Source organism: Ipomoea nil, unplaced genomic scaffold, assembly GCF_001879475.1.
Source record: "Ipomoea nil cultivar Tokyo-kokei standard unplaced genomic scaffold, Asagao_1.1 scaffold2480, whole genome shotgun sequence".
In the NCBI taxonomy this organism is placed as follows: domain Eukaryota; kingdom Viridiplantae; phylum Streptophyta; class Magnoliopsida; order Solanales; family Convolvulaceae; genus Ipomoea; species Ipomoea nil.
This window is the reverse complement of record NW_017618908.1, coordinates 3,984,801-4,008,784: the sequence shown is the minus strand read 5'-3', so window position 1 is coordinate 4,008,784 and position 23,984 is coordinate 3,984,801. Positions and strand designations below refer to the sequence as shown.

At 38.0% G+C, this 23,984-nt stretch overlaps 1 protein-coding gene and 2 pseudogenes across 1 annotated transcript; 2 read left to right on the top strand and 1 right to left on the bottom strand.

Moving 5' to 3' along the window:
* The first annotated feature begins 10,808 nt into the window (after window positions 1–10,808).
* Window positions 10,809–19,141, top strand: LOC109152621 (annotated as a pseudogene).
* On the top strand, window positions 17,492–18,724 carry LOC109152751 (annotated as a pseudogene).
* A 1,987-nt stretch (window positions 19,142–21,128) lies between the features above and the next one.
* On the bottom strand, window positions 21,129–22,590 carry LOC109153288 (transcription factor MYB44-like). The gene has a single exon (XM_019301166.1). It carries the CDS (start codon window positions 22,463–22,465, stop codon window positions 21,419–21,421), a length of 1,047 nt encoding a protein of 348 aa, XP_019156711.1. The 5' UTR covers window positions 22,466–22,590; the 3' UTR covers window positions 21,129–21,418.
* Between the last annotated feature and the right edge of the window lie 1,394 nt (window positions 22,591–23,984).

Below are 23,984 nucleotides of genomic sequence, written 5' to 3'. Positions count from 1 at the left end.
GATTATGAATTTTCATTACATTCATAATTTCGGACATTCATAAATTATGAATTCATGCTTGCACATTCACTTTGGAACCATGCCTACATATTCCCGTCCGAAATTAAGGACATTAATAAATTATGAATCCATGCCTGCACATTCACTTTGGAACCATAAGATTATGAATTTTCTGTTATGAGATTATGAATTTTCAGTTGTGAGATTATGAATTTTCTGTTATGCGATTATGAATTTTCTGTTAGGAAAATTCATAATCTCATAACAGAAAATTCATAATTTGATCAAACGCGCGCCGTTAACTCCACATCCGCGAAATTTTTTTTTTTAAACCTAAAAACGACGTCGTTTTGCCTTGTGTTCACCATTCTCGGTGAACACGATTCCATGGCATAATTTGCGGTATAAGAGTTAACGTGATAAACAAGTCAAATTGGTGGAATCGTATTGTTACGTTATCAAAAGAGCCCAATGTGCTTTGCCTGGGGAGAGAACCAATCATTATTGTATGGACCATGGTCCACACAAGTTGTGTGGACCATATTTTATCTACTGTAAAATAATGTACATTATATTCAGGGGATGTACATTATTTTTGTTCAGAGTGTACATTATATTGTATAATGTACATTCAGTATAAAAACAATGTACATTTAATATATTAAAAATGTACATTTTATTATGGTCCACATAATATTGTGTGGACAATGGTCCATACAATAATTTGCCGAAGAGAACAGCGTGATGTAGCAGATCGAGAATATAATGTTGGTTAACTTAATTGGGCCAAACTCCAAAGAGAAGATTAAACAAAGCCATTGCATATATATATGCTTCGTCATTGATCACCTTTCAGTCCACCATGTGAATTTTTTAATGTAAAGTTGGGCACTTGGGCAGGTATCATTAATTAACATAACTACAATTAAGGCGTGGTTAATTCTCAGAAACTGCAAATTTTGGTAAGCTTACATCGACAATTACGCATCTATCCTATGATCTATCAAAACAACCCAAAGTCAAATTAAGATTCTACTGCTTCTAAAAACGACCAACATATATTCTTTTATATATGTTGTCAAAGAATTTTCAAAAGCTTTCACCTTTGCTTGCATATTCACCTGCACCTTCCTTCAATACTTTTCCCGCATTTCCATCTCCACCATGCATGCATGCATGCAGAGTTGCAGACTATAAATACAGACCCGAAATCTCACCTTTGATGCACAAAAACATTCTTGAAAACACGTTCGTTAAATTACAGAAGTAGAAGATATTATCGTACTTATCGAAATGGCGGCTAGAGTTCATATGTCTCTTGCGTTCTTCTTCATCATCTCCATTCTCTTTATTCGCCCAGATGAAGCTCGCCCCCTCACTACTGCTAAGCCTCCGAGTTTCCAGAATCCAATCGGAAATACTGTCGCCGCCGTCAAGACGGGAGGGCCGAGTCCGAGAGGAAGAGGACACAGGTTAACAGATGATGAGAGTCTGGTGAAAATTATGAACTCCGGACCCAGTCCTGGGGCCAATCATTGATTTATGTTTTAATGTTGTTTGTGGCATTTTGGTTTGGTTATATTTGTTTAATCAGATTATTTGTATCGTTGGGTTGTATTTTGATTTATCTTTACATTTTTTCGGAATTAAATTTGTACGAGGATTTTATTGATTGATAAGTGTAATGTTTTATATTTTATTTCATAATCTTTGAATTAATATTTTTTTTATTAATTAGTCATGTTTTTCTACTAATTACTAAGTTATTGTATTTTTTTTATTTACATTCTCTTTTTGTAATATTAGTAATAATTCTTACAATAATAAGGAACAATAATCAAATAGGCCATCTAAAGAAAATATATATACTAAGGACCCTGTGGTCCACTGGTATCCGGTGGTGTAGGCGTAGATTGTATATGTGGGTATCCCTCTCATTTGTAATAAAAAAAAAAATGTATATATACAAATGGTATATTTAAATTTAGGGAATTAGAATTCAAACAATATATAGTTTTTTATCACAACATTAGAATGTATAGTATGATATCACTCTATATAACCCAACTCATGGTATACTATTTCAAATGCTATTATCAAATCTGTGCAACTTAACTACAAAGTTGTTGATTAGAAATACAACTATATCTGGATTTTAAACGATAAGATCTTTGTCCGAATTTTATCAATAATGCATAAAAACTTCTAAAGAAATTTGTAAGTTAATACATAAAATGGTCCATGGACTATACATAGCATAATTCACAAATAAGTTATCTACTATCAAGTTCTCAACTATTCAATTCTTACACAATAAGGTCCTCAACAAAAGATTGATTTGTGAATTATTGAGTAAGAATTGAATAGTTAAGGACCTAATTGGTAAAATTGATAGTCGATGACTAATTTGTGAATTATGGCTTAGTTTAGAGACCATTTTTGGTATTTACTCTTATTATATCATTAAAACAATATCTATTATAACCATATATTTCAAATTATTTATCATCACCCTATATTGACAATTGTACCAATTGTCATTGACAAACTCCCAAACAATTTGTTTTAATAACGAATAGAAAAAAAAAATCAATGACTTTATTGTTGTTGATGAAAAGTAAGTTATCCACTCTATTACTCTTATTAAATTAAATAAATTAGTAGCTAAAACAAAAAATAATACATATGCATTTCTTTAATTTAGAATTAGGTGCCTACAATTCTTTATTCAATATTTTTTATTCATTATCAATAAATTAAATAAGAGAAATAATTTCATTACTTATATTGTATTTATTTTGTCCAATGTAAAGATTCCTTACATTCAAATTTATTAGTTTATTGTCTATTGTTTTCTTTTTACAATATCTCGTAATTAAATATCAAAGGTATAATAAAAATAATGTTATATATTTATTTACCAAGTATTTTATCAATACCATGAAAAAAAATAGTTTGAAAACTAGTTAAGTTAAAAAAAAAAAAAAACACACACACACACACACACTGACACACATGAGATGCATACCTTCCTTATGAGCTCTAATCTTTGGCACTTGGAAACAATAGAAGTAGAATGTGAGCCCTGTGGTCGACCACCTAGTACGTTAGCCGACTTACTAACCACCGAGGCCGGCCACCAAGCATTTCAACATCTTGTAAAATTTAAGACACCAATTAAGGATGTGTTTGGAAAATAGGAAAATGACTTATGGAAAATGACTCATTTTTCAGAAAATATTTTTATTTTCAGTGTTTGGTTGCATTCCAGAAAACTGTTTTGGTGTGTTTGGTTCATTTTCTAGTTCTAGAAAATGAGCACAATTATTTTAAATTTTAAGTATTTAAAATATACAATGATAGTGGTGGTGGGTGGCGATGGTGGTCGTGTGTGGTGGGTGCCTGGGTGGAGGTGGTAGGGGCGGTGGTGGTGGGTGGGTGGTGGCAGCAAGGGGAGGGGGGGAGGGGTGATTGGTTGCTTCACTACTGCAAACGGAAAATGACTTCCCCCAACAAAAGGGGAAAGTCATTTTTCGAATAATCCATTCTATTTTTCATTGACCTCTATTTTCCCCTTCTAGCCAAACATTGAAAACCCAAAAAATAATTTTCAGAAATCATTTTTCGGGTTTCCAAATGCACGCTAAGTGAAAATCATCTTCGTGAGATACGCCCCACTAAGTGGGTATGGTCCGGACCAATTAGTTTAATTTGTCTATCCTAAGTTAGTTGACCACTCATATTTTATGTGTTTGGTGTGGTTAACGATGTTTGACTAAAATTATTTTGAATTAAAGTTTTTTCATAATATTAAGCTTAGTATTACTATATAAATTCTATATATTTTAAAATTACATTAAAAGTACTATAAAACAAAAAAGTAATAATTTAAAAAATACTAAAGAAAATAAGTGGCAAAGAAAAAAAAAAATTAATTTGAACAATGAATACTAAACATGACAGGTAAAATGAGACATCAGAATAACTTAATTATTTTTTGAAGCTGTATAAGGAATAACGTTTTAAAATAAGAGATTATTTCAAGCTCTTTCCTATTTACCAAATAAAGTTGAAAACTTATTTATACCCTAAAATAAACTATAAGTTCTAAAAGAAACATTGACAAACATAGTCTACACTTGTTGAGCATATAATATATATAAACATAAATGTACCCATTCAACTATCAACTTAGACTTTTAATTGAGTAATCAGCCCAATACTAAATGTCCTGGCCAGGTTCGAATTTCCGTTGGCATGCATGGGGTTTGAATGGTGGAACACTGATAAATGCTAATGTTTCATATATGAACATGTGATAAAAATTTTCTTTAGGGTACGGTGGAATCGTATTGTTACTTTGTTACGTTAGTGATGATTTCTCAAAAGAGCCCAATCCTAAACAAAGCCATTGCATATATATATATATATATATATATATATATATATATATATATATATATATATATAGGGACGCACTCAGGTGCGAATAAGTGCCCAGGAAGGAAATGCGAACGAATCAGCGCGTGACACGTGTCCAGATCTAATAACTTAAAAAAAAACGCGGTGGCATTTTCGTAAATAATTGAACATCGAAGTGCAAGTAAAATCTCTTATAAGTGCACCTATTTTCACCTATAAGTGCATGTAATTTTGCCTTGTTAGCATTCACTTTCCGCAAACATTCATGCACCTGGGTGTGCTTATAACTATATGTGCAACTATTTATAACTATAGGTGCAACTACTTATAACTATATGTGCACCTACTTTCACCTATAAGTGCATGTAATTTTGTCTTGTTAACATTCATTGATCTGAGTTCAGCGGGTAGTAATACTCCTGAAAACCACTCGCAAACATTCATACACCTAGATACAACTACTTATACCTATGTGTGCAACTACTTAGAATTATAGGTGCAACTACTTAGCACTATAAGTGCAACTAAGTATTGATGCTCAGTGTAAATTTTTACTTGCACCTATAATACATTTTATATGCACTTGTAATACATTTTACTTGCACTTCGATGTTCAATTATTTACGAAAATGCCACCGCGTTTTTTTTTTTAAAAAATCAGTGTTTCTCATCCATTAGATCTGGACACGTGGACGAACAGAATCCATTCCTATTTCGCGCCTGGGCGAGCCGTTCGCACCCGAGTGCAACTCTCTCTCTCTCTCTCTCTATATATATATATATATATATATATATATATATATATATATATATATATATATATATATATATATATATATATATATATATATAGGCGGGTTCAGGTGCGGCAGTGTCTTACGGTGCGGTTATTTCTTACGGTGCGGCAACACCAATAGTTCACCAAATATGCACCATCAACGTTAGGAAATACACCACACAAAACAGAGTAAACAGAGCCCTGCATCACCAAACACACACCATTAGGTGTGACTAAAAACACCCTACACTGTTCGGAAATACACCATTGGGGGTGGTGAGTTATATGGTGTGTTTTTTTGAGTCTGTGGTGTATTTTGTGATGTTTTATTACATTTCATTGGGGTGTGTTTTTATTACACTGTTGGTGCATATTGTTAACACTGTTGGTGTATTCTGGAATTTGATCACATCGCCGCACCGTAAGACTCCGCCGTATATGAGCGCTCTTCTATATATATATATATATATATATATATATATATATATATATATATATATATATATATATATATGCGCTTCGTCATTGATCACCTTTCATCCACCATGTGAATTTTTTAATGTAAAGTTGGGCAGGCATCGTTAATTAATTAACATATATAACTACAATTAAGGCGTGCATGGTTAATTCTCAGAAACTGCAAATGTTGGTAAGCTTACATCGGCAATTACGAATCTATCAAAACCTACAACACATTCCAAAGTTAATACAGAACAAGTCAAATTAAGGTTCTCCATCCTGCTTCTTATAAAACCGAGCAACATTATATTATATTCTTTTATGCTGTCAAAGAATTTTCAAAAGCTTTAATTTCTTCACCATAATGCATATTCACATGCACCTTCCTTCAATAGTTAACCCATTTTCATCTCCACCATGCACGCATGCATGCAGAGTTGCAGACTATAAATACAGACCCGACATCTCACCTTTGATGCACAAAAACATTCTTGAAAACAACGTTAATTGCCCGCAGAAGAAGATATTATTATCGTACTTCTCGAATTGAAATGGCGGCTAGAGTTCATAAGTCTCTTGCGTTCTTCTTGATCATCTCCTTTCTGTTTTTCAGCTGTTTTTTTCGCCCAGATGAAGCTCGCCCACTCAGTGCTGCTAAGCATCAGAAATTCCAGAATGCAATTGGTAAGACTTTCGCCGCCGTCAAGACGACATCAGGGCCGAGTCCGAGGGGAAAAGGACACAGATTAACGCCATCTGATCAAAGTGTTGGGGAAATCATGCACTCTGGACCTAGTCCTGGGGCCAATCATTAATCCCTTCATTCATACTTTGATTAATGTTTTAATTTTGTTTGTGGTATTTTTGTTTAATCACATTAATTATTTGTGTTGTTGGGTTGTATTGGTTTGTCTTTATATTTGTTCCGAATCATGTTTGTACGAGGATTGTATTAATTGATAATAATAAAACGATTATTTGTTTTATTTCCATTTCTCTACATAAGTAATGCATAGTAGTTTGTGATGTTATCGAATGCAATTAACATTCTTATGATAGACTAAAAAGGATATGACAAAGCGCAGCCACAAACAATTAAACTCTCCGAACAGTAAGTTTGTAACATTTTTATATTATGATAGACTAAAAGATCTAGTTAAAATATTATTACACCGCCTCTCTGGAAAGTGGAAAGACTCAAGCTTAACACAGATGCGGCTTTTGGAGCTGAGGAGCCTGCGGGGGGAGCATGTTTGCGGGACTCTCGCGGACACCTCATAACGGGACTGTGTTTTCGCTTTGAGGCTTCATCAGCTCTAGAAGCCGAGGCTTTGTCTCTCCAAGGCGCTTTGCAGTGGTGTGCCGCTTTTGCTCGGCGGCCTTCTGTGGTAGAAGTGGACTCCCTCGCCCTCGCAACCTTAGTGGGGGAAGGGGCGGCCAGGATTCCATGAAAGATATCAGAAGCAGATCTTTTCGCTCGTTCCTGTCTACGTTCGTGGGACTCCGCGATTCGGCATGTTTATGGAATTATCGAGAAGCAAATCATGTTGCAGATGCCCTTACAGCGTTTGGTTTAGACTCTCCTATTCCTAAGCTATTTTGTACTGTCTATGCTTTGCCAGTAAAGGCCAAACTGGCTGTGCTGTATGATCTCAGAGGCTTTGCCTCGCATCGGGCTATCCGCCGTTAATAAACGTTTCTTCGCTTAAAAAAAAATCTAGTTAAAAAATGGGACTTTAGCCCACTTTGTAATATGTATATGCATTCAATCAGTTTCAATGAAATTATTTTGCATATATTCAGATATTTTTCTTATTTAAGTGTGCACACCCTTATATTTGCTTCGTATTATTGAAAAAATGTACTTTAGTTGGACTTAAAATGAACGTAGGATTTGTTTAATTAATTTATTCCATATATATAATTAAGTGCTCAAGGGCACTTTGCATTTGATCATAATGGATACTACTCGTATTAAAGATAACATATATCATTGTGTTTAGTGTTTTATTGTTCTTGGGTAGGGTGGTTGCACCAAGTGGGAGAATGTAATGTTTTCCTATTAAATATATATATTTATTATAACATTAAAGTTACAAGTTATAATATTAAAGTGCTTGTTATTTGGTACAATGCAAGACACATAGCTATACTTTAATTATGACTTGGAGTCTAGTTAGGGTTCATGCGATCTAATGACATACAATTACTACATTGATGACATATGATTACTACTTACATTAATTCCTTATACACCATCTAGAAAGAGTTGAGCAGAAGGGAGAGAAAAACACCGGAGATACTCACGTTAGTTCTACCGACGTCGACGACCACCCTCTCACACCTCCCTCCACGCTTATCTTTGTCCATATTTTGGTGAATACCATAATCTTCTCCTAATAAATATAATCTAGAAAGTCTTCATTGAATGAAAATTTCTTTATTGAACATTTGAACAGTCTTGCCAAGTAGTAATAAAGGTGAAAACTTCCATGATAACCAATCAATTATAATTGAGCCTCAAAGAAATTTTAATCATTTATAACTAGAATACTAAGAGCATCCACTATAGAGAAGATTTGAGAGTTAATGTCAGAATTAATTCTGTCAAGTGAAGAGCAAAGCTGATGTGAGAATGAAATAATTCAAAAAGAATGGGTTGAGATATTTCTTTTCCCAAGGAAAGAGAAATATTATTTTTATTGTTTTAACTTTTTTTTTTTTATAAAATATCATAAATAATTAATTATTTTTAATTATATTTTGTTTTTTTATTTAAGTAATTAATTTTAATTATTATTTTATTTTATTTTATTTTACAATTACCGTATAGATTTTTATAGTATAGTTAACTTTTTATTATTTTCTTTTATTTTGTTTTACAATTCATTATTTTTTTTATTAAAATTATAAATTTATAAATAAAATAGATAAATAAATAACTAAAATATAGTGTATTAAATAGTGAGTCCATAAAAACTGAGAAATAACTCAAAATTGATGTGGAGAAGAGTTTTTTGTGATAGAGTGAGATAATGGAGGATGAGGTGGATGCTAAGACCCACAAATAATTTAGAAATAACCCCAACGGATAAGGATGCTCTATCATATACTCCCTCCGTCCCATTCTATATGTCTGGTTCGGTTAACGAGACTTGACTAAACTTATTTTTTATCCAATTTTTTTATAATATTAAGTTTAGTATTAATATACAAGATTTATATATTTAGAAACTACACTAAAAGTACTATTAAACACAAAAAAATCAAATTTAAAAATAGTAAAAAAAAAATTAAAGAAAATAAACAAAAAAAAAAAGAAAAAATTGATTTGACCAATGAATAGTAAGTAGGACAGAGGGAATATTGTTTTTTCCAAAAGGTAACTCAGCTAAACACAAACGCATCCCAAAAGATTGAATTCCAAACCCCAAGAATCCCCACGTCCCCGCAGCCCGACAAAACATTTGAAATGATGTAACTCAGCTAAACACAAACGCTAGACCTTTGCTTACTGAGGTTCAATCCCAGATCATTATTCCCAAACTTCAACTATGTGACCAACTAAGCTACCCATACAAGCAATAAATATCACATATCGTTATCAGGATTGCATACAAAATAACATACACATATCACATCCTTGTAACTTGTGGTGGTTATTACTTATTAGTTCAGAATTTAAATTTGTATATATATATATGTCATTCAATTTTAATCAAATCCTAGTAAGTATATTTTTAATAACTGCACATTCTAAATTATATGTCATCCTCGATCAAATGATAAATCTCAAAAATTAGTATTTATGGATGTTTTAGATTTCACACGAAATGTTATTAGGTCTAACAAAGTAACAATAGATACTGAATTTTCTAATCCATCCAATTTCCAAGTGGAGTTCTCGATCAATATAAAAGTGAGAAATAAACAAAGTAAACTGCACAAATCACACGCCTCGGGCCGGTCAATTTGGTTCCCATCGAAAGTGACAAGACCATTACATTCTATAATTCACGGTAGAGAAACTATAATTTACTCTTCTACAATCTTATTAGACTAGAATGTGGAGTTAATGTGGTGAAGAATTATCTATTTGTAGGTAAGAATTTATTTTTTATTTTTTGCTTATTAGTGTCTACAAAAGTCAAAATTTCATCCCTCGTGCCTCATACTCAGTCTCGACAGGGTAACGAAAGTGTAAATCATAATAACTCAATGACACATTAAATATTAGACCAATGTCTAGGGTTCCACAAAGAGCCCACTACATTACTCACACACGATCTATTAGGTAAAGACTAGAAATTCTTATAGATATCAAATCAATTTGATTTACAAAAGAAACAATGAAAAAGAATTTCATTTGGTCCGTTGACTCCAAGGTGGAGCCATTACATACGACAAATTATGCCGTGGAATCGTGCCCACCTTATAAGATGAACATTATTTCAAAATTGTTTATAATTATGAATATATAGTTTAAAAATTATAAATATATAATTCTATAATTATAAATATAGAGTTGTGAACATAATTATGAATATATAGTTCTGCAATTATGAATATAGAGATTCAATAATTGTGAACATGAAATTCAAAAATTACAAATATATAACTTTATAATTATGAACATAGAGTTCTGTAATTTTGAATATAGAATTCATTAATTATGAATATGAAATTCAAAAATTATGAATATATAGCTTTATAATTATGAACATATAGTTCAGTAATTATGAACATCGAACCGTGTCCACCTTGCTGGCAATAACGATGGATTACATTCACCGTAACCTAATAAGTTGCTAAATCAATTTACACCATTATTTACTCTTGTACAATCTTGTAGGCAAGAAATTTGTTTCTTTATTTATTTATTTATTTATTTATTACCCACAAAAACCGGCTTGATTGGATAATGAAAATGCTGAGTAAATCACATCGATTCAGTAACACTAGTGTCGGGACCACAATAATGACATAGCTGTAAAGGAGTGGTGTATATCAGCTCATAATGCTTAGTTTTAGTGCGTAAACTTTTTCTGCTTTTGTTAGAATTAGTGCATGTTATTAGCGTAGAAATTGGTCAAGACTAATATATGTCTTTAACCTATTTCTGTTGTTATTTATACACTAAAAACACTGAGAGTTTGTACAAAATTATTAAAGCTTTAAACTTGAGAATGAGTTTGCAGATTCTAATATTCATTCTTTTAGCTTCGCTCCATTCATCTTCTTCTTCCCAGACCTCCACTTTGAATAACGGTGCATCTCTTTCTGCACCGCAAGATGTCCTCACTAATGGAAAGTTCACTGCCGGATTTTACCAGGTAGGAGAAAACGCTTATTGCTTCGCCGTTTGGTTCACTCAGCCGTTGATGGACGGCAATCACACCGTGGTATGGACGGCCAACAGGGACCGTCCGGTGAACGGCGAGAAATCCAAGCTCTCACTCCTCAAATCCGGCAACCTTGTACTTAATGACGCCGGGCAAATGGATGTCTGGTCTACCCAGACATCCTCAGACTCTCCTGTCCAGCTCCGCCTCTACGACAATGGCAATCTTGTTCTCCAAGACCGGACAACAACGTTGTGGCGGAGTTTCGATTCACCGACCGACACGCTTCTTCCTCAACAATCCATAACCGGAGCTTCAAAGCTCGTCTCGGCGAGGAGCTCAACCAATCAATCCTCCGGCTTCTACCAACTTTTCTTCGACGCCGACAACGTCCTCCGCCTTCTCTACGACGGGTTTGGGATAACCAGTGTTTTCTGGCCTGGCCAGTGGCTAGTATCATGGGAAGCCGGAAGAACAACCTATAACAGTTCCAAAATCGCGGTTCTTGACCCCTTGGGCCATTTCTCATCGTCCGACGACTTCAAGTTCAATACCACCGACCACGGCGAGTCCATTCCGAGAATACTGAAACTTGACAGTGACGGCAACCTTCGAGTCTATAGCCTTGACGAGAAGAAGAAGATTTGGAAGGTTACATGGAACGCAATCTCACAACCATGTACGATTCATGGTATATGTGGGCCCAACAGTTTATGCAATTAGATAGGCCACACCGGTAAAAGGAAATGTTCTTGTCTGCCGGGACACAGGGTCAAGAACAAAACGGATTGGGCATATGGGTGTGAACCGGAGTTCAATATAAGCTGCGGCGGCGATAGTAATTTGACTAATAATTTCGGGTTTCTCGAGCTAAATCATGTGGAATTCTACGGCTTCGACTTTGCGTACAATCCCAACATAACCCTACACGAGTGCCGGCGAATATGCCTGAGGAATTGTCGTTGCAGAGGTTTTGAGTACAATTTGAATGATAAAGGAATAAACAAATGTTTCCCCAAGGCGTTACTTTTCAACGGGTACCGCTCCCCAGGCGTCAAGTATCCAACATACCTCAAAGTCCCACAAAAAGCTGCGTTCTTGAACGATGTCAGCAGTGATCTCCAGTGCGAGGGAGTCCATGATGATGTGGTGGTTCTTGGCACAAATTACAGAGATAAGGAGCAGAAAACGTGGGTGAAGTCATTCCTTTGGTTCACTTGCGCTGTTGGAGTGTTTGAGATCCTGTGTCTCATAACATACTGGGTTAAAACCCGGAAAAACTCCGAAGAAGCCATGCATGGTTACCGGATGATCGCAGACAGGTTTCAGAAGTTCAGCTATGCAGAGATGAAGAAGGCGACGGGGAGTTTCAGTGAGGAGATTGGGCGAGGGAGCAGTGGGGTAGTGTACAAAGGAAAACTACCAGACAATAGAATTGCCGCCATTAAGCGTCTGAATGAAGCCAATCATCAAGGAGAAGAAGAGTTTCTAGCGGAAGTGAGCACAATTGGGAAGCTTAACCACATGAACTTGATAGAGATATGGGGATATTGTGCAGAAGGAAATCACAGGCTTCTGGTTTATGAGTATATGAAAAATGGTTCTTTAGCCAAAAACCTGGAAGGCAACAAGCTGGAATGGGAATCCAGGTATGAAATTGCAGTGGGGACAGCAAAGGGTCTGGCATACTTGCACGAGGAGTGTTTGGAGTGGGTTTTGCATTGTGATGTGAAACCACAGAACATTCTTTTGGACGGTGATTTCAAGCCCAAAGTCATAGACTTTGGGTTGTCCAAGTTATTGAGAAGAGATGTTAATGGTGGGTCACAGTTTTCGAGAATCAGATGGACCAGAGGATACATGGCTCCTGAATGGATTTATAACCTGCCCATAACGTGTAAAGTTGACGTTTACAGTTTTGGCATCGTGTTGCTGGAGATGATTACGGGGAAGAGCCCGTTCGGATTTTGTGGTGATGAAGAGAACAACATGGTGGAACAAAGAAGGTTGGTGAGTTGGGTGAGGGAGAAGAGGAATTGTGGTTGTGAAAGAAATGGAGAATGGGTTGAGGAAATAGTGGATGCTCGTTTGGATGGAAAGTATGATTTGAAGAGAATGGAAGTCCTTGTGGATGTGGCTATCAAGTGTTCAGAGGAAGATAGAGCTGCTAGACCTACCATGAGCCAAGTGGTCCATATGCTCCTTTCAGAAAATGAAGATTAAGAACATCTGAGGGCAACCAATCAAATTGGTCAAACAGTTAATTTGGTAACCACAAACAGTTACTGGCGTTATCGGTTTAGCAAGTCAACTATGTATATAGAAATTTAGGTTGGTTTACCTTCTTGTGATCCTTTGTTGTCTAAGGTCACAAGGTAGACCTCACCTAAAATGCTCTTCCAAATAATGGCTGCAAACTTTTTTATAAATAAAAAAATTAGGATTGTCTATCTTCAATTATAGCTCAACAAGTTAATCAATGTAAAATAGAGTTGAGAGTTGTATTTTGCTAATATAGTAACAGGGTTGGGGACATGTTAGAGTTTAATCCCAGAATATCTGGACTCATCAACATCTTATTCCCCAAATGCAGTTTTCATTTGAGGTTCAGAAACTTTTAGATACATATATAGCCTCCAACTTTGTGATGTAAACCATATTTTATATGCAAACATTAGAAGTGTTACTGTGTTATCATGCATGATACCTATATATGGACTAGTATAGTAATTGTCTTTTATTGAATTGGTACAAATCATATTAATGGGATAATTGGATAAATTACTGGATTCGACTTAGAATACTCTTGATTTAATCCGGCAAAGTAATTAAGACAAACAAACAGTAACCGTAAAGAGTTTAGCATAGAATAGATAGAACTGTTACACTTTTGTTTAAACCAAAAGAACCACATATCATTAAGAACTCAATAGAGCAAAGATACAAGCTAGAGGGCGGATGATTAATCCACGACCCCAGGACAGACGAGGAACCAGTTGCCCGTGCAAGAACATGAGCGATGTGATTCGCTGACCTCTTGACATGGTGAACCTTAACGTTCCCAATGTCACTAGCAATCTGCGTACATTGCTTCACTATTGACCCAACACAATAAAATCTAAAGTAATGGGAATTAAAAGCAGAAGTAAAATTTAAACAGTCAGTTTCTACAATAACATTATTTAGACCAAGACTCCTGAGCCAATTTAACGCTCTTTCAACAGCAGTTGCTTCTGCCATTAGAGGATCGCGTACACCCCCAATCTTCCACCGTGAGTTGCGATGAAGAGACCTGTATGGTTGCGCACGATCGCTCCAAAACCCGCTCAATCGCTGAAAAGGGCCGCATTTACGTTGCATTTCACCCAAGATTGCGGCGGGACCACCCAGAGGGCAGTGGCTGGGGCCGGTGATGTCGTACTCTTGTTTCGCATGTAGCTTGATTCCCATAGCTCTCGTGCCGCTTTAACCTGGAGTCTCAAATTCTCCGTAGACTTTACCTCCCCCTTCCAGACACGGTCGTTTCGTGAAATCCATAGGACCCAAAAAATGCAGCCAATTGTACAACTTGGTCCACCGTAGCACTCCCCAATGTTGCCTCCATGAACTCCTGTAGGTTTCGACCTCTCAAAATATCATCATCCTCCCAAACTTGCCTCGCAACAGCGCACTCACACAGTATGTATTCCATCGTCTCCATCGGGTAATCACAGAACGGGCAACCCCCGCCAACCCAGACTCGCCGAACCTTCAGGGTTTCCTTTACCCGAAGAATACCTTGTGCACACCTCCACAATAGGTTTTTCACTTTAGGGGGAACAGGCAGTCACCATAATCTGTCTTCATTCCATGAAGCAATCTACCAGACTCGAAGCAGCAGTATTGCCATGAGCAGTTGGTAACCGTGCCGAACAGTGTACATACCACGAATATCACCCTTCCACCTCCATGCGTCTTGATGAAAGTTTGATAGCGGTGTTGCCATGATTCCGGAGACGTCACTCTCAAGAAACAGGTCTCGTAACATTTCTTCATCCCAGCAACCTTGCGTCGTTACCAGACCATCGACTATCGCCTCCTTTAACGCCTCAATGCATGGAGTATTAAGAGTTGGAGAGCTCGCATCAAATAACCATGGCCATCCCCAGGTCTTGGAATCCGAGCCATTCCCTATTCGCCGGGCTGCTCCAATTTTTTGAAGAGGTTGTCCCGCCTAGATGCTTCGCCAAAGATAGCTCGGGTTGTTTCCAAATTGTGCCTCGAGAAAGTTGCAATGCGGATAATATTTAGCTTTCAACAATTTACCAACCAGAGAATCTGGGTAAATCATTAAACGCCACCCTTGTTTCGCCAGGAAGGCCACATTAAATCCTTGTAGCCTTTTGAAACCCAAACCTCCGCGTGTCTTCGGTACACACAGACGCGTCTAACTTAGCCAATGAATCCCTTTATGATCCAACCCCCCCCCCCCCCTCCTCTTCACCAATACCGATTAAACAGTTTTTCAATGGTGGAACAGAAACGATCGGGCAATAGAAAGACAGACATAGTGAAAATGGGTAAAGCTTGTGCAATACTCTTCAGTAGTACCTCTTTGCCTGCCCTAGAAAGAAGATTCTGTTGCCATCCTCCAATCCTCTCACGTACCTTCTATTCAATGTATCAAAAGATAGTCGTTTCATTGCGCCCTAGAGTAACGGCCCAAATCAGTGGTTTCACGGACCCCCACACAATTTGCTACTAAATGTCGTGTATTTAGAGCAGTGTTCTTGCTGAACATGGCATTAGACTTCTCATAATTAATAATCTATCCTGAGGCTTCGCTATACATCTCCAAACAGTCTTTGATCTTCTGAGCTTCAAGTGAGTGGCCCTAAAGAACAATAAGCTGTCGTCCACGAAAAAGAGGTGCGAGACAAAAGAGGCTCCCCTCGCTATTCTGATTCCATGGATGTATCATCGGGCTTCAGCTTGTTGTAATATGATAAACAAACCTTCAGCACATAGGATGAATAGATAAGGGGGATAGTGGGTCCCCTTGTCGAATGCCTCGGGTGGGGCAAACCGAGCCCACCGAACCACCATTCACCTGAATATTGTAAGTCACGGTCGTAACACACATCATTAGAAGATCTATCCACACATGGTCAAATCCCAAAGCCCCCAACATCCCCTTCAAAAACCCCCATTCCATCCGGTCGTAGGCCTTGGCCATGTCGAGTTTCAGTGTTGTCCAACCCATCGCCCCGTTTGATTTTCGTCTCAAATAATGACCCACTTCCCCGGCAACTATGATGTTATCAGTTAAAAGTCTGTCTGGTACAAACGCGCTTTGAGATGCAGAGACAACACTTTGAAGCACACCTTTGAGACGATTGGCCAACAATTTCGCGAGAACCTTATAAGCAACGTTACATAGGGCAATCGGGCGTAAATCAGAAACTTTCTCAGGTACCTTTTTCTTTGAAATCAAAACAACGTTGGATTCGTTGAGCCCTTGTGGTAGCCTCCGATTTGTGACACAATTCATAATAAAGATAAATAGATCATGCCCAAGTACGAGCTAAAAGTGTTGATAAAATGCAGGTGATATCCCATCCGGACCCGGCGTTTTCTACGGGGCCATCGAGAAAAGAGCAGTTTTAACCTCGGCCATAGTGAACGGTAACAACAGAGATGCATTCATTTCCTCCGTAACTTGCTTGGGACCCTACCAAAAATATCAGATGTACTGCCTGACGATTGAAAGATGTCGTTATAGTAACTCAGGATCACCACATTCATCCCCGTTCCCCCCACCCAGTCACCGTCAGTGTTCTTGACTCGTAGCAAAAGGTTCCTGCATCGCCGTGATGATGCCGACTTGTGAAAATACTTGGTGTTCAGGTCGCCGTGTTGTTACCAGAGTTGCTTCGACCTCTGCTTCCATAATAACTCTTCTTGCTGTACTAAAACCAATAACTCCCCTTCGACCACCAAATACTCGGTAACATCCTGGTGTTCTCGAGAATCCCTGAGGACCTCCAATCTGGAACGAAGCTTCTTCATGTGTGTGCCAATGCGTTTGAAAAACTCCTCACCCCACTGCCCCAATAGGCGTCCACATTCACTTATGTGTTCTTGAAAATCCAACCCCATAGACTGTTTCCACACTTGTTCCACGAAAATTCCTCATTTCCAGATCGAGGAAAATTGCATTATGATCTGAAGAGAGTGTCAATAGGTTCTGAACCACTGCTTCCTCAAAAATATCCAACCAACACGTATTCGCTACCACCCTGTCAAGCCGTTTTTCTACCCAGGCCACCGTGCCTCCCCCTCAATCCCACGTAAAACCGCTGCCTGTCATGCCTAAATCAATTAGATGACAGTCGGATAGAGCATCATTGAAACCTTCAATGAGACACATGGGCTGTGGATGCAATCCTCACTTCTCGGATTGACACGCAATGTCATTGAAATCTCCAATGACGACCCACGGGAGTTCTGAATGATCACTGAGGTCACGAAGAAGATTCCAAGAGAGGTGTCGTCTTGTTTACCCAAGGCGTTACTTTTCAACGGGTACCGCTCCCCAGGCATCAACAATCCAACATACCTCAAAGTCCCACAAAAAGCTGCGTTCTTGAATGATGTTAGTAGTGATCTCCAATGCGAGGGAATCCATGATGATGTCGTGGTTCTGGACACAAATTACAGAGATAAGGAGCAGAAAACGTGGGGGAAGTCATTCCTTTGTTTCACTTGCGCTGTTGGAGTGTTTGAGATCATGTGTCTCATAACATACCGGAAAAGCTCCGAAGAAGCCATACATGGTTACCAGAAGATCGCAGACAGGTTTCAGAAGTTCAGCTATGCATAGATGAAGAAGGTGACGGGGAGTTTCAGTGAGGAGATTGGGCGAGGAAGCAATGGGGTTGTGTACAAAGGAAAACTACCAGACAACAGAATCGCCGCCATTAAACGTCTGCATGAAGCTAATCATCAAGGAGAAGAAGAGTTTCTAGCGGGAGTGAGCACAATTAGGAAGCTTAACTACATGAACTTGATAGAGATATGGGGATATTGTGCAGAAGGAAAACACAGGCTTCTGGTTTATGAGTACATGGAAAATGGTTCTTTAGCCAAAAACCTGGAAGGCAACAAGCTGGAATGGGAATCCAGGTATGAAATTGCAGTGGGGACAGCAAAGGGTCTGGCACACTTGCACGAGGAGTGTTTGGAGTGGGTTTTGCATTGTGATTTGAGGCCACATAGCATTCTCTTGGACTCTGATTTCAAGCCTAAAGTGATAGACTTTGGGTTGTCCAAGTTATTGAGAAGAGATATTAATGGTCGGTCACAGTTTTCGAGAATCAGAGGGACCAGAGGGTACATGGCTCCTGAATGGATTTATAACATGCCCATAACGTGCAAAGTTGACGTTTACATTTATGGCATCGTGTTGCTGGAGATGATTACGGGGAAGAGCCCGTTCGGATTTTGTGGTGATGAAGAGAACAACATGGTGGAGCAAAGAAGGTTGGTGAGTTGGGTGAGGGAGAAGAGGAATGGAGAATGGGCTGAGGAAATAGTGGATGCTGGTTTGGATGGAAAGTATGATTTGAAGAGAATGGAAGTCCTTGTGGATGTGGCTATCAAGTGTTTAGAGGAAGATAGAGATGCTAGACCAACCATGAGCCAGGTGGTCCATATTCTCCTTTCAGAAAATGAAGATAATTAATAACAGCCCTCACGGAGTTAGTTCAATGGTTCAGTGGACAATATTTGAGAAAAGAGACCAAAGTTCGAACTTCGGTGACCACAATGTGAAAATTATGTCCAAAGTTGGCAGATTCTTTGTGTGCACCGACATTTAACCCTGTTTGCTGAACTATGGGAAAAGATATTTATCTGGGCCAGCTCAACTAATCAAAACGGCCAATTTAATAACCATAAAATTTTAAGTTAAACTTTTCATAAAATCTTTTTATTTACATACTGCACTTATTATGGAGAGCGTTTCACTTATTACGGGCATTAAGTAGCATATATGCTCCTCCATCTAGAAACTAATATGGACTACTATTGATTGAATATTTGAACGTACCATGGTTTCTTGTTCTTCTAGTATTGTGTCAATTATATGAATTTTTTAATATTATTATATTGTCTGGACCATTTGAACTTGATTTTTAGTTTTATGGTTGATGGTTTAGATTCAGTTAGTTGCTCATTAGACTTGATAGACCTAAAGACAACAATGATAGATGGGGCCGAGTCTATATTTTACATGAGTATGGACGGTGTAACACCAACTGAATATAAAAATTACAATTTCTACTATCTATTGAACCAATGAATTAAGTTTATACCGATTTAAAAGGATCCGTAATCACCATGGTTCCTAGTGGTACTCTAGTATGATGTCAAAAATTATATGAATTTGAAATATTAACGGAAGCGTACAGTTGTACAATGGACTCGGGTCTACCTTACAATGTGGACTCAAATCTAAAATACACAATTTACATATTGAATGTTCACAATTTAAATTGTAAAACATTTAATAGGTAAATTGTGTATAAAAATTGTGAACATTTAATAGGTAAATTGTGTATTTTTAAACCGGGTCCACAGAATAATTTGCGAACTGAAGCCTTTTGGTCTTGAATTGTTAAGTCCAATAGCCTAATAAGCTAACAATAACATGGAAGATAAAATTAGTTTACAATATTAACCTACTCATTGCCAACTATTGGAACCAATTACTCAAATAGCCCACAAATACTCAACAAAATTACTCTACCCCACCCACAAGGCCCACAATACACTATATATGTAATTATGTATAGCACCCCAAGATTCAAAATAATAATAATAATAATTATACTCTCTCCGTCCCATTTTAACTCGTTTAAACCAAAGTTTTTCGAAAAGGGATCCCACTAGGGGTGTTAGCGAACAGAGCTTTCGGCAAACTACTCGTGTTCGTGTTCGGCAAGCGTTCGTTTATGTTCGTTTGTTAAGATAAACGAACCATTAACAAACAAAAATTAGAGCTCGATTAATAAACAAACAGAGCTTGAACAGTTGTATGCTCGTTTGCTAAGAGATCGTGAACAAGCTCGTTTGTGTTCGTTTAATAATGTTGGTGAACAAGCTCGTTTGTGTTCATTTAATAATGTTCGTGAACAAGCTCGCTTGTGTTCGTTTAATAATGTTCGTGAACAAGCTCGTTTAGTGTTCGTTAACAATGTTTGCGAACATGAATGTAGATTATTTCTTGTTTACGAACGAATTTTGATCATGAACATGTGCAGGTGTTTGATTATTAAAGGTTCACGAACGTGCTCATGAACATAAACCAACATGTTCGTGAACGTGTTTGTTAACGAACATGTTTGTTAACGTTAACAAACACGTTCGTGAACGTGTTCGCAAACGTTGATAAACACGTTCATGAACATGTTCGTTAACGTAAACGAACACGTTCGTGAACGTGTTCGCGAAAGTTAACAAACACTAATGAACGCTTAACAAACGAACACGAACAGGATTTTCAAAAACCTTAACAAACGAACACGAACACGAACACCCCAAAATTTTTAACAAACGAACACGAACAACCTTCATTCGTTTATGTTCTGTTCGTTAACAGCCCTAGATCCCACTTCTGGCATAAATTTAAACACAAATGGACAGGCCCATAGGGTGTTATTGAGTTCATATATGTATTCCGGATATACAAAATTTGTGGTAATAAAGACAATCCAAAAACAGCCAAACCAAACATCACATCATTCCTCAATTGAAACCTTAATTTCAATAAGATTCGATGAGTTACGAATCTTAATTGAGCATGCGTTTTGATGGAGATAATAAAGGGTAATATTCAAACCTATCACCTCACCAGCCTGTACTCTTATCATCTTATCAAACAATTATTATTATTATTATTAATATCATAATAATTACGGAGTATATTTTTCTGATTTTAATATAAATATTAAATGAACGAAACGTATGGCTGTTAGTTAATTACCAAACATTTTAATTCAATGCCCCCACAGACGTTATATACCCATTTTCAACTGAATACTACAAAAATAACATTTCGGAATTTACTTTCCAGTCCCTAAAATTTGTCAGAATTCAATTTTGCATCTCAGCCGGAAATTGTCCATTTTTTCCGATATGGTTCTTCTTTTCCGGCGATTTCTCATCGACGGGACTACTGTTTAGAGATCTCTCCGTCTCTTTCATCGCTATATGCCTGCAAAATTATTTTGTTTTTATAGACAGACACAGACTGATGGAAATTCTACAAGGGAAGACTGAAGAGCAACCCATCGACGATCGCCGGAGTTCAGGCGAGCTTAACATTGACCGACCATCTCCTATACAAAAGCACTACCGTCAAGGGAGGGAAGCTCAGTTATTCGATCCTGCTAAGGCTGATTCGTTTGACGACGGCATTTCGGATTGCTTCAGTCGGCATACAGAGCCCGTTTTTGTCGACGCCGGACATGTAAGTCCTCACCTCTTTCCTGATCATGTCCTGCAGTACGGCCAGGAACTCTGGGCTGAAGAGCGGTTTCTCCGCCATTTGCGGCGGCGGCGTAGGTAAAAACTCGAAGTTTTGATGTGTTTGAGGGGGTAAAGAAGGGAGTGGTGGCGGTGGCGGCGGCGGCGGTGGTTGTGGTGGAGCCACCACGGGGGTGAAAGAAATAGGGGTTCTGGGGAGTGGTGGTGGTGGCGGAGGCGGAGGCGGCGCGTGCGGCGCGTGGGGTGAGTGTACGAGTTGACTGGTGGGGGTTACAGAGGTGGGACTGGGAGTTTCAGAGGTATCGGATCCGGGTAAAGAGAGAGTGAGAGAAGTCGGAGGATCATTCGCCGCCGGCGAAGAAGCCGTTTCGATCTGTGTCACCGGAAAGACCCCGCCGGTGCGAGCAATGGGGCGGTAAAGGTGAGGGAGGCTAGAATCGCTCAAATCAGATCCGGACGGGCTCCCGGGGCTCACATAAAACCCGGAAACCGAACCCGAACCCGAAACATTCACCCCCGCCGCCCCGACGCTCGAAGATCTCTTCCGCCGCGGCTCGAAGCCGCTCGAGTCCTCCGACACCGCCGCCGCCGCGCTCTTCCGCTTCAACGTCGAGTTCCAGTGATTCTTAATCGCGTTATCCGTCCGCCCGCTCAGCAGCCGCGCGATGGTGGCCCACTTGTTCCCGAACTTCGCGTGCGCCCTAACTATCTTCTCATCCTCCTCCGCCGTGAACGCCCGGTGCTCCACCTGCGGCGACAGCTGGTTGCACCACCGCAGCCGGCACGACTTCCCGGACCTCCCCGGAATCGATTTGCTGATCAGAGACCAATTCCTCGGCCCGTGCTTCTCCACCAGCCTCTGCAACAGCTCATCCTCTTCAGGACTCCATGGCCCCCTGATCCGATCCGCATCTTTCTTCTGCGACATCGTCGCCATAGCCGATTCAACACAGAAATTCAACAAAATTCAAAATTCAAAATCGAGAAAATATAGGGAGGATGTATATATACAGTTGTTGTATGTATAGTTGGGGAGAGAAAAGTTTGTGAGTGGTTTACTGGTTTTTGCCAAACAAGCGGTATATATACGAGGAAATGAAGGAATGGATAGAGACGACCGGTTGGGCCGGTGAGTGACCGGTTATAGTCTAGGTAAGGCAGTTACTAGCATACAGCTGGCAAAGGACACGCGTATAGCTTTGTTTTGAAACATCAGACTCGACGTATACATATATATGACTCTATTTACTTTTTTATTCATTTTCAAAATATTTTATCAACAATTATTTGTTCTTTTTTTTTTATGTGAAAGTGTGAAACTATCTTACATAATATACGTAATAAAGTTAAATGTTTTATTGATTTAGTAATTATAAAATTATAAATTTAAACTCAATTGGAGCGATCTATCAATCTTTTTAATTTAAGTCGGTCAGCACTCAACAACGGCAACCTTCTACACAGGATTAGCTCACTGATTTAGTATGTAGTATTTGAAAGAACAGATCAAGATTCGAACTTTGGCAGCACCAGAATGAGAATTAAGTCCAATGTGAACAGATCCCTTGTGCGCATCAGTCATTGAGTCATTGTGAGGGGTCTTTGGAGTTGGGATTCAACCTTTCTAGGGAAGGTTAACTTTAGTTTTTTTTTTTTTTTTTTTTTTTTTTTTTTTTAAACTCAATTAATAAGGGGGTGAGGGGAGAAATGAATTTATGGCTGGTATTATTTAACGTTTTTAAAATTAAAAAATAAGAGGAAGAAAAGAAAAGAAAATCACCGACCGTTTTGGAAGTTTAATAATAATTTGGTTTTGAAATTGAAGTGAAGCCATAGGGGTGGGGAGGGGGTAGGGGGAATTGGGTTTGACTGAGCCAGGCTGGAGAGCATTTAGTCTTCTGCAAGGGACCTTCCTTAGATATTTCCCTCAAAATCCTTTCTTTTTTGTCATTATTTCTTATTTTTTTACTATTAGTTGTAGATTGTAGATAAGGAAGTTTAATGGAAATTTTATTCAATGGTTTATTATATAAATACATATTAATATTTAAATTACATGCACCATACATATTGATATATGCTTATATTGATATATAAATTCTTTCTGGTATATATTTGTTTGAGTGACGAGAAAACCTACAACAAATATTTGAGGATGTGCACGGGATAAAATTTCACTCGTGTAATAACTCGTAAATCACACTAGAAATGTATATATTTTTTTATTTTTTATATATTGTAAAAATAGTTTTGGTGCCCCACAACATTAGTCTAGTGGATGATAAGTTTCACTTAAGACTTGCTTTTAACAGCAGTGAGATGTACCAAGGACCTTGTGATCCAATGTCACCAAGTTGCTAAAAGAACAACAGGGGATGTTCGATTCCAAACATTGCGGGTCCATCTCACGAAGCAGAAAAACTTGAGTTATAAAAAATAAAATTATAGAACAAAAT